The sequence below is a fragment of the Bos grunniens genome, chromosome 10 (genome assembly GCF_055505025.1).
Source record: "Bos grunniens cultivar Pamir isolate PY7600 chromosome 10, Bosgru_T2T1.0, whole genome shotgun sequence".
NCBI lineage: Eukaryota > Metazoa > Chordata > Mammalia > Artiodactyla > Bovidae > Bos > Bos grunniens.
This window is the reverse complement of record NC_141174.1, coordinates 75,788,349-75,806,032: the sequence shown is the minus strand read 5'-3', so window position 1 is coordinate 75,806,032 and position 17,684 is coordinate 75,788,349. Positions and strand designations below refer to the sequence as shown.

Sequence of the window (17,684 nt, the reverse complement as noted above, 5' to 3'; positions counted from 1 at the left end):
TTTATGAATTCATTCCCTAGCTATGCTGCTTATTTTTTAGATCAATGCCATGATGTATTAAAGAGAAGTTCACAAGTGTATTAAGCTTTGCACTTTTCTGAGTATAATACCTATACGATCTCATTTATTATGTCTAACCAAACAGTGAAATGGAAATCCCATATTCTTCCTCACCTGATAAGAAATAAGACTGTGACTTCACAGTTAAGGGGAAATAATTTGTGTACCTTGGCATTCAGCACTGTGATTTTTTTATTCATTAACTAATTCTAATACTAATACCGAATATCTCTAACTCTATAATACTGCTCAGAAAAGCAATGTGTACACACAGAAGATCAAATATCACCATTCTTATAAAATTTAACATTATTATAAGAGCTACATTTCAACATATTATACTAAAATTCTTTTTATTAAACTGCTATTATTCTCATTTTACAAAAATTTAGACTAATTTCTACATAACATTCAGCCTAGAAAGAAATGAACGAAATCTTAGTGTTAGAATTGTAGCATTCTCTTTTACATCAAAAATACACATTATCCAAGTATGTTTTTTTTTCTTAAATAAGCTAAAAAAAGTTGATAACTAAAATCTTAATTCATAGTGGAAAATAATATTTACTAGTTTATCTTTTTAGTGCTACATTTTATGTTATTAAGATAAATTAACATAATGTAAAATCAACCATTTGAGAGCTACAAACCAATGGCATTTAGGCATTCATTATATTGTGGGATCATCACTTTGACTTAGTTCCAGACTATTTTCATCCATATTGAAATGTGTATCTGATATGTGTCTGTGTCTGAATGGTATTCCTTTGTATGGATTACCACATTTGTCAATCCATTCATCAGTGGATGAACATGTGGATGAACACCTTTGCCCATTGTGAATAGTTCTAAATACTCATTACGAGATTTTAATACTTGTTTTTAATTCTTTGGGGTTATAGACTAGGAGCAGAATTGATGAGTTTTATGATAATTCTGTTTAACTTTGTGAGGAAGGGCAAAGTAGGAAGGTTATCACCCCACTAAAATGTATTTGGCATTTTCTCATGATTATACCAAAGTTAGGGGTTCAGGGGATGCACACCACAGGTGATCTGCCATTTTTTACACCAGAGAAGGGGATGGCACCCCACTCCAGTACTCTTGCCTGGAAAATCCCATGGACGGAGGAGCCTGGTAGGCTGCAGTCCATGGGGTCGCTAAGAGTCGGACACGACTGAGCGACTTCACTTTCACTTTTCACTTTCATGCATTGGAGAAGGACATGGCAACCCACTCCAGTGTTCTTGCCTGGAAAATCCCAGGGACAGGGGAGCCTGGTGGGCTACCGTCTATGGGGCCGCACAGAGTCAGACACGACTGAAGTGACTTAGCAGCATCAAGTGTCTATACCATCACCATGATTTATGTCTGCTGATGTTGACCTTGATCGTTTGCCTGAAATGTCAGGTTCCCTCACTGTAGATTTACTTTCCATACTATCCACACTGTATTTTGAGAAAAGTCACTATACTCAGCCCACATTTAAGGAATGAGTAGCTATGCTCCCCTTGATTAGGGTAGCGTGCTACACAATTTATCTCTAATTCTCCTGCATACTTTGCTACCCCATGTACTAATTTATTCAATCATTTATATTAGTATGAAATCATGGATATTTATTTTATAATCTGGATTATAATCAAACACTGCTATTGGGAATATTTTCATTTGGCTCTGAAGCCTCTTTGATGTATAGCCACATCAAATTTTGTGAGTTTATGTATGTTTAAGCATTCTATTCTCTGGGACTAAAAGATGCTCCCAGATTATCTTGTATCTTAATTTCCTATTCCAATAATAGCCCTATCTCCAAAGATCCCTGATTCCATTTACGGATAATGGAATTAGAAATAAACGTGCTCATTGTTTCTAGAGTGCCATTGCATTTAGGCCCTCACAGAAGACATAGAAAATGCCTAAGACAATATATTCTTAATTACAGTTATCATAAAGAATTTCATTACACTAAAATCTCCTGTGCTTCACATATTCATTCATCCTCATGAATTCATGATCCCCTGACAAGCACCTAACTTTTCACTGTCTCCAGTGTGTCAAGATAGAAGACCCTCCTATGCCTGATCAGCTGAGTTGACTAGTGGTGGATTGACATCACTGACACTATCCACATAGTTAATGTCAAGTGTAATAATCCCACTCTTCTACTTCATTCTTTTCATGCCTGCTTTCCAAACCCTGCCATTCATTCCCAAAGTGCAAAGAGAACTCTAAAAATGTGAAGTTGCATAAATTTTCTCTAATTTCTCTTTGTCTAAAACAGCCATTTGCATTGAATGAAATATATTTAAGCATAATATTATTTTAAATTAGTTGAATTTAAAATATCCTCCCATACTCTATATCTCAAAGGAAAAAACTCCACCATACATGTATATATATATATATGTGTGTATGCATATATATATATATATATATAGAGAGAGAGAGAGAGAGAGAGAGAGATGTGCACATGTAAGTATGTAACTGCATAGAAAACAAACTGAAACCATAAGCACCAATATGTGAATAATTTTATTCTGATGAAAAAAATGTAACAGCCATGGGCAGATAGACACATGTTATCATATTTCCTTATCAGATCACTAAAGTATTGGATTCTTGTCCTTAACTAAATCATGTAATTTGTATAAATGAAAATAAAAGGTAAGCTTCCCTTAAAATATTTTGAAGAATATCGATAATATTGCCTTTGCGTACATGTACGCTCACTTGTGTCTGACTCTTTGTGACCCCATGGTTTCTCTCTGGTAAGAAGATACACTCTGTACTACATTTTGTAAACTTCTTAACTTATCCCTTGGTTCTCTTTCTCTGTCATATTTAAGACAATCTTTTAATGCTATATTTCCATGCACACTAATTAGAATGGTTTAGAATTTTTGCATAACTTTCAGAAATATCAAGGGTTTCTTCTCCAAGGTACATTTTGAAATTTCTGGACTCCCTATAGCATCAAAAAGAGTAACTCCTACAGAGTCTTACAGCTACAGAGGTGCCCTCTTTGAGGTAATATTCAGGTAGTCACAGAGCCACAATCATCAGGGTCTACAGTTTTCTTTAAGTTAAGGAAAACTGTGTTCTGGATACAGATATATAACTGTAATTAATAGAAATTTCTAAATATTTAGAAAAGTGATGGTTATTAATTTAACTCTGGAAAGAATCTGATAGAGATTATGGAGAGAAATCTCTCAAAGCCTATAATAATTAATAGTTACCCTGGAAATGGAATTATACTCTTGGAACTGAACAGGAGAGAAAGAATGACAACATAGATGAAGGCCTGGCATCAGAGAACATTCAGATTACACTTTAGTCATGCTATTTCTCACTCTGAAACTCCAATAGATTGCACTGAGAGCCAAACTCAGAATAGTAAGAATATTTAACTTATTTCATTTAGTTATTGTGAAGATTATTTTAGACAATGTAGGTGAAAATTTCTATCATATGAGAGGTATTCAGAGAGAGAGTGACAGGGAGATATAAAGAAACAGGGATGTTTAGTTTTCCCATGGCCCTAAAATTAGCAGTTCAAAGAATAAAATGAATTTTTTTTCAATTCTTATTTTTAATTTTCCTAACTTTTGATTATTTTGTGAGTTCTGCTCTAACTCATTTGATTTTACAGCTATACTGTTAGAATATTTGGCTTACTTCTTTTACTTAGAGTTAAAAATTACATACTTATTTTATAATTATTTTAACAGTATTATTAATATAGTTTTATATAGCAGCAATATGTTGCCCTTTCTAATTTAACTAAAATAACATTGACAGCCTATTAAGCTAGTATTAGGTGAAAAAGCAGGCATATGCTTTTATTTTTTGATATAACATACACCACCTACAATCTATTTCTTTTTCACTGAAGTGCGCAAAAGTGATCACAGTTCATAGTAAGAAAATATTCAATAAATTTCTGTTTACCACACTGGAAAAAATTAAAAGCCCCTCCTACATCTATAGCTTTCTAATTCTATTTTTATTTTTATCCTTGGTACCTGATAACTCTGTGGATTTAAACAAAAACAGTCTCATCAATAGCTTCAGTTACAGACAACAGGGAGGGTAAACCCAGACTAAACCTCAGGTCCACAGCACTGAATTGATCATAATTCTTGGTTCATAGTATATTCAACATCTTTTTCAATGGTGATTTTGAATTTTTATGCTTGTTTATTCAATAATAAAACTATATCTATAAAAACATGACTAATATATGACCTAAACAGTTAATAATATAGCTGATAATGTGTGCATACTCTTCCTTATCCTTAGCCTCCCACAGTTAGAATTACTTACATCATTTTTAATAGTTATATATAGAAGTTCCCACAAAATACAGCATTTTTATATTGCTGTTTACTTTACAAAAATTTTGCTAACTTCTTTTTTCTTCATTATGGTGTATCAAAAAGCTATATATCTGTCATTTTATATAGTTGTATCTTATATGCTATGATTCTGAATAATATTTCATTGTCCTGTTTATATGCATAATTATAAATATCTCTATATGTGCAGTTGTAAGAATTTCTCTCAAGCATACACATAGGACTGAAATTGCTGGACCATAGAATGTGTGAGTATTGAGCTTTATTAGAAAAGCACAAATATTTTTCCAAAGTGATTATGTAAGAATAAGCTTCCATCACCAATAAATAAGAAACTTGCTTGATTCAGAAAAAAATATTTTTATGTCTTTTCTTCAGATAAAATTAGAATAAACTGAATAAATGGAAGAAATAACCAATTTGTGGTGTCTGAATTTATTTTTCTCGGGCTGTGTGACTCATGACAACTTTAGGCCTTCCTCCTAGAGATATTTTCTTCACTTTATTTAATCACCATTTTGGGCAACATCTTCTTGTTTTCCTAATTACTGCTGACCTTCATCTCCACTCCTCAATGTACTTCCTGTTAGTCAAGCTTTTTTTTCATTGATTTATGGCTTTCAACAGTAACTACTCCTAAACTGACCTCAAACTTTCTCAAAGGAAACAAGACCATCTCCTTTAGAGCATGCATGTGTCACATTGTTTTTGTTCCTCTTTTTTTTTGGCGGGGGTGGGAGGGGGTTGCTGCTTGTGTCTATGGCCTATGACCGTTATGTGGCCATCTGAAAGCCACTCCAGTACTCTAGCATCATGAACACACAAATGTGCGTTCAGCTAGTGATGACACCATGGATCATTGGCTTTGTGCATTCAATAAGCCAACTAGCTATAATTATACAATTGCCTTTCTGTGGACCCAGAGAATTGGATAGTTTTTTCTATAATATTTGGTGATCAAGCTAGCTTGCATGGGCACTGATATTCTTGAAATGTTGATAAATGCTGACAGTGGGGTACTTGGCCACCATCTGCTCCATTCTTTGCTGATCTTTTACTCTTCTATTCCGCTTACTGTCTGCATCAATCAATGCACAGGGCATCCAAGGCTGTCTCCACTTGCACTACCCACATCACGGTGGTTGTGTTATTTTTGGGCCTTGCATCTTCATCTATCTGTTTCCACTCAGCACTACTTGGGTGGGCAAGTTCCTTGCTGTACTTTATGAGATCATCATATCACTACTAAATCCAATCATTTATACTTTCAGAAATAAAGAGATTAGAAATGCCATTAAGAGAGTATGACAGACTGTGGATTTCTGTTGGTATTTCATCATCTCAAATTATCAGAATGTTTTCTGTGAGTTCTTTAAATTAGTCACACCTATTCTGTTACTTAAGACTGGGAAGAGTTCCCCAATGCACATATGGAAATCATGTATATCTCTTGATGACAGTTTTGTGTCAATTCTTTAGTATTCCAGAATTGTCAAAATGAGTTTTTGTTTGGGAAGTTTGGCCAGTCTTTATAAGTATTATTTTTATTGTTCTCAAGAATGACTTTAAATTAATAAGAATTTTAATTAATTATTACTCTTCTTTGGTTACTTCAACACTGACACCATATCTGAAAATTTTTTACTATTCTATGCATTTCTTTTAGTAGAGCATTTCACATAGACTTCTCTAAAGTTTTCTTTAATAAGTTAGTGCATTATATTGCTATATTTATCTATACAAAATGATAAATTAGTCTACCAATTAGTTAACATTCTATTACCTTCTGTAGACATATCTATAAAAGTAATCATTAAGTATTCCTAATCATATTCAGAAAGAAAGTTGAATCATAATCATAATCTGGAGAGAGACTTGTTCCCTCAATATCATGTTTTAGTCATATGCAAAAATGTAATTTCTTTAAAAGATACATATTAAACACAAAGATGTCTATATTAACAACCTTTGGAGAATTTGTTTTCCCTTCCTATTCATAAATGGGTTAGGCAGTTCATCATACAGGTAGGTCAAAAAGTAGCTCTGGAATCAGCAATCCTTTAATTCACTGAAGTGTTCAAATAGCCTGTAAGAACTAGATTATGTTTAAAGTTTGCAAATTATTCATTACTACATTAAACAAAACAAAACTTTTCTTCAGAAATCTTCCTCAAAATGTTATACAAATTTACATCCATTTATATAAAATCCATGGATCTAGATATACTACCAATTCCATATTACTTTCTAAAGATGACATAGTCCTGTGTAGTTTGTAACATTTCCAATAAAGAATCTCAGGAATAAATCTTAAATAAAATAACTGCTATTTTCATATGTGTATGTATATATGCACATATATTCTGATATTCTTATTCTTTTACATATTTGTATTCACTTTGGATAATATCTATTGATTTGTCTTGAATCCATTGATTTTTTTTCTGCTGCTGTGTCCAGTCCATTTTTCAGTTCAGTCCAGTTCAGTTGTTCAGTCGTATCTGACTCTTTGCGACCCAATGAATCGCAACATGCCAGGCCGCCCTGTCCATCACCAACTCCCGGAGTTCACTCAGACTCACGTCCATCAAGTCAGTGATGCCATCCAGCCATCTCATCCTCTGTCATCCCCTTCTCCTCCTGCCCCCAATCCCTCCCAGCATCAGAGTCTATTCCAATGAGTCAACTCTTTGCATGAGGTGGCCAAAGTACTGGAGTTTCAGCTTTAGCACCATTCCTTCCAAAGAAACCCCAGGGCTGATCTCCTTCAGAATGGACTGGTTGGATCTCCTTGCAGTCCATGGGACTCTCAAGAGTCTTCTCCAACACCACAGTTCAAAAGCATCAATTCTTTGGCGCTCAGCTTTCTTCACATTCCAACTCTCACATCCATACATGACCACAGGAAAAACCATAGCCTTGACTAGATGAACCTTTATTGGCAAAGTAATGTCTCTGCTTTTGAATATGCTATCTAGGTTGGTCATAACTTTCCTTTTTTTTTCATTATTTTTTTTTTACTTGTTCTTTTTTTTAAATTTTATTTTATTTTTAAACTTTACATAATTGTATTAGTTTTGCCAAATATCAAAATGAATCCGCCACAGGCATACATGTGTTCCCCATCCTGAACCCTCCTCCCTCCCCCCTCCCCATACCCTTCCTCTGGGTCATCCCAGTGCACCAGCCCCAAGCATCCACTATCCTGCATCGAACCTGGACTGGCTGCAGTCACCATCTGCAGTGATTTTTGAGCCCCAAAAATAAAATGTGACACTGTTTCCACTGTTTCCCCATCTATTTCCCATGAAGTGATGGGACTGGATGCCATGATCTTCGTTATCTGAATGTTGAGCTTTAAGCCAACTTTTTCATTCTCCACTTTCACTTCCATCAAGAGGTTTTTTAGTTCCTCTTCACTTTCTGCCATAAGAGTCGTGTCATCTCATATCTGAGGTTATTGACATTTCTCCCAGCAATCTTGATTCCAACTTGTGTTTCTTCCAGTCCAGCGTTTCTCATGATGTACTCTGCATATAAGTTAAATAAGCAGGGTGACAATATACAGCCTTCACATACTCCTTTTCCTATTTGGAAACAGTCTGTTGTTCCATGTCCAGTTCTAACTGTTGCTTCCTAACCTGCATACAGATTTCCCAAGAGGCAGGTCAAGTGGTCTGGTATTCCCATCTCTTTCAGAATTTACCACAGTTTATTGTGATCTACACAGTCAAAGGCTTTGGCATAGTCAATAAAGCAGAACTAGATGTAAAAGAGTCAGAAATGCAGTACTTGGATGCAATCTCAAAAATGACAGAATGATCTCTGTTCATTTCCAAGGCAAACCATTCAATATCACAGTAATCCAAGTCTATGCTCAAACCAGTAATGCTGAAGAAGCTAAAGTTGAATAGTTCTGTGAAAACCTACAAGACCTTTTAGAACTAAAACCCAAAAAGATGTCTTTTTCATTATAGGGGACTGGAATGCAAAAGTAGGAAGTCAAGAAACACCTGGAGTAACAGGCAAATTTGGCCTTGGAATACAGAATGAAGCAGGCAAAGACTAATAGAGTTTTGCCAAGAAAATGCACTGGTCATAGTAAACACCCTCTTCCAACAACACAAGAGAAGACTCTACACATGGACATCACCAGATTGTCAACACCGAAATCAGATTGATTATATTCTTTGCAGCCAAAGATGGAGAAGCTCTATACAGTCAACAAAACCAAGAACAGGAGCTGACTGTGGCTCAGATCATGAACTCCTTATTACCAAATTCAGACAGAAATTGAAGAAAGTAGGGAAAACCACTAGACCATTCAGGTATGACCTAAATCAAATCCTTTATGATTATACAGTGGAAGTGAGAAATAGATTTAAGGGACTAGATTTGATAGACAGAGTGCCTGATGAACTATGGACTGAGGTTTGTGATGTTGTACAGGAGACAGGGATCAAGACCATCCCCATGGAAAAGAAACACAAAAAAGCAAAACAGCTGCCTGGGAAGGCCTTACAAATAGCTGTGAAAAGAAGAGAAGCGAAAAGCAAGGGAGACAAGGAAAGATATAAGCATCTGAATACAGCGTTCCAAAGAATAGCAATAAGAGATAAGAAAGACTCCTCAGCGATCAATGCCAAGAAATAGAGGAAAACAAGAGAATGGGAAAGACTAGAGATCTCTTCAAGAAAATTAGAGATACCAAGGGAACATTTGGAGAAGGCGATGGCAGCCCACTCCAGTACTCTTGCCTGGAAAATCCCGTGGATGGAGGAGCCCAGTAGGCTGCAGCCCATGGGGTCGCTCAGAGTCAGACAGGACTGAGCTACTTCACTTTCACTGTTCACCTTCATGCATTGGAGAAGGAAATGGCAATCCACTCCAGTATTCTTGCCTGGAGAATCCCAGGGACAGGGGAGCCTGGTGGGCTGCCGTCTATGGGGTCTCACAGAGTCGGACACGACTGAAGCGACTTAGCAGTAGCAGTAGAAGGGAACATTTCATGCAAAAATGGGCTCGATAAAGGACAGAAATGGTATGGACCTAACAGAAGCAGAAGATATTAAGAAGAGGTGGCAAGAATACACAGAAGAACTGTATAAAAAAGATCTTCATGACCCAGATAATCACGATGGTGTGATCCCGGACCTAGAGCCAGACATCCTGGAATGTGAAGTCAAGTGGGCCTTAGAAAGCATCACTACAAACAAAGCTAGTGGAGGTGATAGAATTCCAGTTGAGCTATTTCAAATCCTGAAAGATGATGCTGTGAAAGTGCTGCACTCAATATGCCAGCAAATTTGGAAAACTCAGCAGTGGCCACAGGACTGGAAAAGGTCAGTTTTCATTCCAATCCCATAGAAAGGCAATGCCAAAGAATGCTCAAACTACTGCACAACTGCACTCAATCAATCTCACATGCTAGTAAAGTAATGCTCAAAATTCTCCAAGCCAGGCTTCAGTCCATTTTTAAGCCTTCTTAAATTCATAATATTATACATTTCTTTTTCACTTCTAAAATCAATTGGTTCTTTCTTAGATATTCTGTTTCTCTGCATAATTATTTTTTCAATTTTTCAACTTCTTAATGTCTCTTTTAACTACATCAATTATTTTGTGCTCTCTTCTGATTTCACAAATTGAGCCACATTTGGTCTGCTTCTCTTTACACATTTCCTTCTAATTATCAATCACATGTTCTCACTTCTTGCATATTCCATAGTTACTTTTTTCTATTTTATACATGTATATAAAAGATCATGTACCTCTGATATAATAAATTCTTCAGAAATAATCTACTCTTTTCCTCTATGAGGCATAAAATGTTAAGGCATAATGCCTTCAATCCAATCAAGTACTGACTCTATTCAAATCTGCATTGTAGTTTTTAGAAGACTTGATACACTTCAGGTTTGATCCTGTGCCATGGATATAACCCTTCCACGTTTGGCTTATGATTCTAATAGATCTTTATCTCCTCAGTCTGACAGATTCAGGTAATTCAGTATTGCCTTCAGAACTTTTGAACTTAGAACTTCAGTCTTCTCCATTCTTCTGCTACTTTCAAATACTTTTGGCAAATTCCTCAGAGTTCTGGCTTTATATTGTACTTCCTAATTTAATGTAGCTAACAAGAATCCACTAAAAGTATAAATCAAAACAATGAAATAATCGTGAACAGGAAAAATATAAAATTACAAACTGATTGCATAATCCTGAAAGAATTGTGGATCACAAATACTCAGGACATAGGGTCCTTTCATAGCTTCACAGTGAACCTGACTCAGTCTTCTAGTTGTCAAAGCCGGCTATAAATTAAATAGGTTTTATAATTTACACAGACCATACACACTAACACATATTTGAAACCCATGTTTTGAGACACAGTAGAGTTGCATCCCACTCCAGTACTCTTGCCCGGAAAATCTCATGGACGGAGGAGCCTGGTGGGCTGCAGTCCGTGGGGTCGCTAAGAGTCGGACACGACCGAGCGACTTCACTTTGACTTTTCACTATCATGCATTGGAGGAGGAAATGGCAACCCACTCCAGTGTTCTTGCCTGGAGAATCCCATGGACAGAGTTGCCTGGTGGGCTGCCGTCTATGGGGTTGCACAGAGTCGGACACGACTGAAGCGACTTAGCAGCAGTAGCAGCAGCAGAGTTAGATAAGATGAGTTACTATAGAAAATAGTCAGCAACAATTTGGAAAGAATAGTTTTTGTATATTAATAATAACATCTAGTCCATGATCAGATCAACACATTCTGATGTTTGAGGAATATTCATTGATAAATTAAGTCACAGTTTCAAAAACTGTGAAATACCAACACATACATAAATTTCCCTGTCCTAAGTCAATTGGAGAATGATTTGAGTCCACTGGAATTGAGACAAACAAGAAAGTGTATTTCAAACTCATAAAATATACTGTTTGTGAGACTCTCCTTTTTGTTTTCCTTCCTACTGTCAATCTCTATTATAGTATATGTTCTGTTTTCCTTCTACTCCAATTCTCACCCTCTGTTTTTATTTCTGGGCCATAAATATTCCCTCATACATATTTTTGTCTTTCAGAAAGAAAGATAAATGTAATTATTCATATCCAGCACTTAAATCAAAAAAGAGATATTTCATAGTTTTCTGAAAAGTTTGCATATATTATTTCTATGCTAATTAATTCATTGAATTAATAAAATTCAGTTGATTAGTTGAATACAGACAGTCTGATGCGTAAGGCCATACTTTCAGTAAACACTAAGTCTATAATCACTGCTTTTCCAAAACTGTCCAAATATTTCCTGGGACTTCAATTTGGCTGACAAACAAATCATTATCTAGAGATTTAACAAGATAATTGAATGTAACCTCATAACCAATGGTCTAGTCTAAATATTATAAAATGGTCAGTTCAGTTCAGTTCAGTCGCTCTGTCATGGCTGACTCTGCAACCACATGGACTGCAGCATGCCAGGCTTCCCTGTCCATCACTAGCTCCCAGAGAATGCTCAAACTCATGCCCATAGAGTTAGTGTTGCCTTCCAACCATCTCATCCTCTGTCATCTCCTTCTCCTCCTGTCTTCAATCTTTTCCAGAATCAAGGTCTTTTTCAATTAGTCAGTTCTTCACATCAGGTGGCCAAAGTATTGGAACTTCAGCTTCAGCATCAATCCTTCCAATGAATATTCAGGAGACTGATTTACTTTAGGACTGGCTGGTTTGATCTCCTTGCAGTCCAAGGGACTCTCAAGGGTCTTCTCCAAACTCACAGTTCAAAAGCATCAATTCTTTGGCACTCAGCTTTCTTTATGGGCCAATACATGACTTATCCATACATGACTACTGGAAAAACCATAGCTTTGACTAGATGGACTGCTGTCGGCTAAGTAATGTCTCTGCTTTTAATATGTCATCTTGGTTGGACATTGCTTTTCTTCCAAGGCGCAAATGTCTTTTAATTTCATGGCTGCAGTCACCATCCACAGTAATTTTGGGGCCCAAGAAAATAAAGTCTGTCACTGTTTGCTTTGTTTCACCTTTTCACCATGAAGTGATGGGACCAGATGTCATGATCATAGTCTTTTGAATGCTGAGTTTTAATCCAGCTTAACTTCAGAAAAAAAGGGCCCCAAATTTTGTATATTTATTTAACCATTTGTATTACACGAAGTTGTCTGAAGTAACTTGTGCACCCATGAGTTACTTAAGAGATCTTCAAACTCAAGAGCTGACAACTCAGTCTCCTCATTGCCATCTTCATGTCTTTGTTCCTCAGTGTGTAAATGGCAGGATTCAGGATGGGTGTAACCAAAAAGTCTAAAATGGCAAGAAACTTATCCACTGGCACCGTGGGAAATGGCCACATGTAAACAAAGATGCAGGGTCCAAAGAACAAAACCACCACAGTGATGTGTGCTGACAGAGTAGAGAGGGCCTTGTGCAAACCACCTGAAGAACGTTTCCACATTGTGACCAGAATGAAAACATAGGAGATGATCAACAAGAAGAAAGTGCCCATGGATATGAATCCACTGTTGGCAGTGACCATGAATTCCATTCTGTAGGAATCTACACAGGCAAGTTTGATAAACCAAGGAAGGTCACAGTAAAAGCTGTCGATTTCATTAGGACCACAGAAAGGCAAATGGATCACAAAGGCTAACTGGACCACTGAGTGAATGAGGCCAATAGCCCAAGCACCACACAGAAGCAAAAGGCACACCCGTGGGCTCATGATGGTCAGGTAGTGTAGGGGCTTACATATGGCCACATAGCAGTCAAAGGCCATGGCAGTGAGCAGCACCATCTCAGATCCACCCAGCGTGTGAAGGACAAATATCTGGATGACACACCCCTGGAAGGATATGGTTTTGTGCCCAGAGTACAGGTCAGAGATCATCTTAGGCACTGTTAAGGTAGAAAGACACAAATCAATAGATGAGAGGTTGGCTAAAAGGAAGTACATGGGGGAATGTAGATGAGGGTCAAAGGTCACTGCAAACACAACAAGGAGATTCCCCAGAACAATTGTGACATAAAACACTGTAGAGAAGGCAAGGAGGAAATGCTGCACTGGTCTAGAGGTAGAAAGTCCCAGGAAAACAAATTCAGACACAGAAGAGTCATTTCTTTCATACATTGACTTTTTCTGATGATACCTAAAATTCAGAAACAAAATATCCAAAGAATTTATCAAATGTCAATATTTAAAGAAACAGATTTAAGCTTTTATCAAATTCAATTTTATGAAGAAAAAATCTTCACTAAAAGCCATTAATATATTATGAAAATATCATGCATTTATTTTTTCAAGTAACACAACTAATGAGTGTAACTGATATACTAATGATATTCACTATATTCTAAGTCCAATGTCAAGTTCTGAGGTGAAACAGTAATTCTGACTTTTGAAACTTTACAGGCTAGATCTAGATGGGTAGATACAGGTAGATATTGATATTAAATAATTTCAATTAGAGATACATCTCTGACAACTAATTTGAAGGAAGTATCAGAGGGCTATGATTACAATGTGACACATCACCATCATGCTTATTCAGACTCTTCAAAATAGGAGTTACCACTGAAAGTAAGTAGAATAGTCCAGACTTTGGAAAGGCCATATGCAAAGGCCCTGAGACACAAAGGCAAGAATGTGAATGACTGAGATCAGGCTGGAGAAATAGGCCAAACAGGATGAAATCTTGGATCCATGATAAGAATTTTGCTTTTTACCCTAAGAGCAGTAGAAAATCTGTGGGGATATTCAGCTCCAGCTTATCATATCTCTGCTTTCAGACAGTTATAAAAGCCTTAATGTAAAGAATGGAAGGAGAGGGCCAGAATAAACTTAGAGTGACCTCAAGAGACTATTGAAGAATCAAATCACATCAATGTGGAGAAGGTGAATTATTCAGTCAATGGTGTTGGCATAACAGATAAACTTGTAAATACATAGATTATTGCCTCTCACCATAAACTCAATAAAGTTTCAAAAGGATATTTAAACATCTAAAAGGGCAACAAACCAAAAGAGAGAAAAACAACATTTAAGCAAATGTTTAAGATAGAAAATTCTTTCAAAGAATATCTCTAATTAACAAATGAGTAAGGAAATATATATTCACAATATTCAGTTCTTACTATACTTAGATACAGATATATTCCTGAAAGTGAAAGTGAAGTCGCTCAGTTGTGTCCGACTCTTTGCGATCCCGTGGACTGTAGCCCACCAGGCTCCTCCGTCCATGGGATTCTCCAGGCAAGAAAGAATACTGGAGTGGGTTGTCATTTCCTTCTCCAGGGGATCTTCCTGACCCAGGGATCGAACCCAGGTCTCCTGCATTGCAGGCAGACGCTTTAACCTCTGAGCTACCTATATCTAGTTTTGTATAAATATCTACATGTAGATGGGGATTCCCTGGTGGCTCAGATGGTAAAGAGTCTGCCTGCAAATCAGGAGACCCAAGTTCCATCCCTGAGTCAGGAAGATCCCCTGGAGAAGGAAATGGCAACACACTCAAATACTCTTGCCTGGAAAATCCCATGGATAGAGGAACCTGGTGGCTACAGTCCACTGGCTCGCAAAGAGTCGGACATGACTAAGCAACTTCATTTTCACTTTCTACATAGAGATCTCTTATATTGAAATACAAGCACAATAAAATAAAAACTGAAAGCACACTGAAAAATAAGTTATAAAATATCAGACAGATGACTAATATTTCTATTATGAAATTAGTTCCTCCAGATAGATAAAGAAAATAAGTGTGGTATACCAATTTTAAAATGAGAAAAAAATATAAGACTACTGACACAGAAGATGTCCTAACAGCTGATAATCCTATAAAAAGTAAAATTCTCACTAGTAATCAAAAAAATGTTATGAAGATTGCGTTGAGTGCTATTCTGTATTAACTAATTTCAAAGGTTTAAAAAATTGATGAAATCATGGATGAGGCTATGAATAAAATGCACTGATAAAGAGAAAAGAAATTCAATTTGTTTAGAAGATACTTTAGAGACAGATAACTAAACTTCAAAATTTTCCCTACTTATGACTAAGAATCTCAAGTCAAGTAAAAACATATACATGCTACTATATATAAAATAGACAAATAGCAAGGAACTATTCTATAGCACAGCCAACTGTACTTAATATCTTGTAATAATTTCTAATGGAAAAGAATCTGAAAAAGAATATATATAGAGAGAGATTTACATATATAAATATAAATATATATATATATATATGAATTAACCACTTTGCTTCCCTTGTGGCTCAAACGGTAAAGCGTCTGCCTGCAACGTGGGAGATTGACCCAGGTTCAATCCCTGGGTCAGGAAGATCCCCTGGAGAAGGAAATGGCAACCCACTCCAGTACTCTTACCTGGAAAATTCCATGGACCTAGGATCCTGGTGGGCTACAGTCCATGGGGTCGCAAAGATTCGGACAAAACTGAGTGACTTCACTTTCACTTTTAACCACTTTACTGTATACTTAAAACACACAAAACTATCAACTATGCTTCAATAAAAAAGGAAAATTTTCTTAGGATATTGGAACTAGATAAGTTCACAGTTAAGTTACAAGGGGCATTAATGAAAAAAATTTCCAAAAGAAAAATTAGAAATGACATTAGGGTCTGCAATGGATAATCAGTTCAGTTCAGTTCAGTCACTCAGTCATGTCCAACCCTTTGTGACCTCATGAACTGCAGCATATCAGGCCTCTCTGTCCACCACCAACTCCCAGAGCCTGCCCAAATTCATGTCCATTATGTTGGTGATTGCCATCCAACCATCTCATCCTCTGTGGTCCCCTTCGCCTCCTGCCCTCAATCTTTCCAGCATCAGGGTCTTTTCAAATGAGTCAGCTCTTCGCATCAGGTGGCCAAAGTATTGGAGTTTCAGGTTCAACATCAGTCCTTCCAATGAATATTCAGGACTAATTTCCTTTAGGATGGACTGGTTGGATCTCCTTGCAGTCCAACGGACTCTCAAGAGTCTTCTCCAACACCACAGTTCAAAAGCATCGATTCTTCGGCACTCAGCTTTCTTTATAGTCCAACTGTCACATCCATACATGACTACTGGAAAAACCATAGCCTTCACTATCGGTTCAGTTCAGTTCAGTCACTCAGTCATGTCAGGAAGCAACAGCCTTGAATATATTCATAGTTAAATGATATGAATTAAATATTCATAGTTCTTTTATCTTGGAAGAGCATTATTACTCATATGAAAAGGATAATCATCAGAGTTAACTGCAGTGGGTGTGACATTTCAAAGAAGCTATAATCAAGTCTCTTATCTAAAATCTTTGATCGTGCAATATGCAAATTTTAAAATATACATAGTCTGGTATACAAAACAATGTATATTCACTTTGTTTCCAAATGTAAAAGAATATGTAAAAAATTTTCAAATTTGGTTTCAAAGATCAAAAGAAAGTTCAGTTTTTTCAAAAGTACTAATTAAAAATTTAACTGGTAGTAGGAAATTAGGTGATTATTTTTTCCTGTTTTTCTCTTTTCTAAACTTCTAATGTTAATGCATTATTAATACACGTCTCTTCATTTGATATAGTTCAATAAGAAGAGGAAATATTGGCATTAGTCAAATAAAATATTGCTTTTGATAGAAAGGTCAATATAGTAACTGCACAAGGAGGAGATCAAACTTTGAAAAGTGGGGATACATGCACAGGCACCCACAATAGGAACAATAACAACAACATGTACAAGTGAGCAGTGAACATAATGACAGATGCCCAGCCTCATCATGAGGAGTGACTAGGAAACACAGTTTTCTGCTTCACCAACTGACAGGGGAAAAGAAAGAGAAAGAGTAGAGACAGCTGAGAATGAAAAATATTACCAGTATTACTGGGATTTCAATATAAAAGCTACATTATACATTGTTGATGGAATTAACCAGTTGACAATGTTTATTAGAGTTTAAAACACACAAATCTACTTCTTGACATAGCTGTACAGAGCAACTATTATGCTTACATACCACCTATATTTATATAAAATGTATATATGTTTATATATACATGTACACACACATACATATAATAGAATGCTATTGATACATGACAATCAATAGAGAATGCATTAATCACATTGCAGAATATATATACATATATATATATACTGTGTAATACTATGAAGCTATAAAAATTAAACATATATATATATATATAATTATATATACAGATTTGGAGAAGGCAATGGCACCCCACTCCAGTA

At 36.2% G+C, this 17,684-nt stretch overlaps 1 protein-coding gene and 1 pseudogene across 1 annotated transcript; one reads left to right on the top strand and one right to left on the bottom strand.

Annotated features, from left to right (window-relative positions):
• Window positions 1-1,427: 1,427 nt before the first annotated feature.
• Window positions 1,428-5,729, top strand: LOC147364879 (olfactory receptor 4K14-like; annotated as a pseudogene).
• Window positions 5,730-12,630: 6,901 nt separating this feature from the next.
• LOC147364878 (olfactory receptor 4F6-like) lies at window positions 12,631-13,566 on the bottom strand. Its single transcript, XM_086322104.1, has one exon. It carries the CDS (start codon window positions 13,564-13,566, stop codon window positions 12,631-12,633), a length of 936 nt encoding a protein of 311 aa, XP_086178230.1.
• Window positions 13,567-17,684: the final 4,118 nt, after the last annotated feature.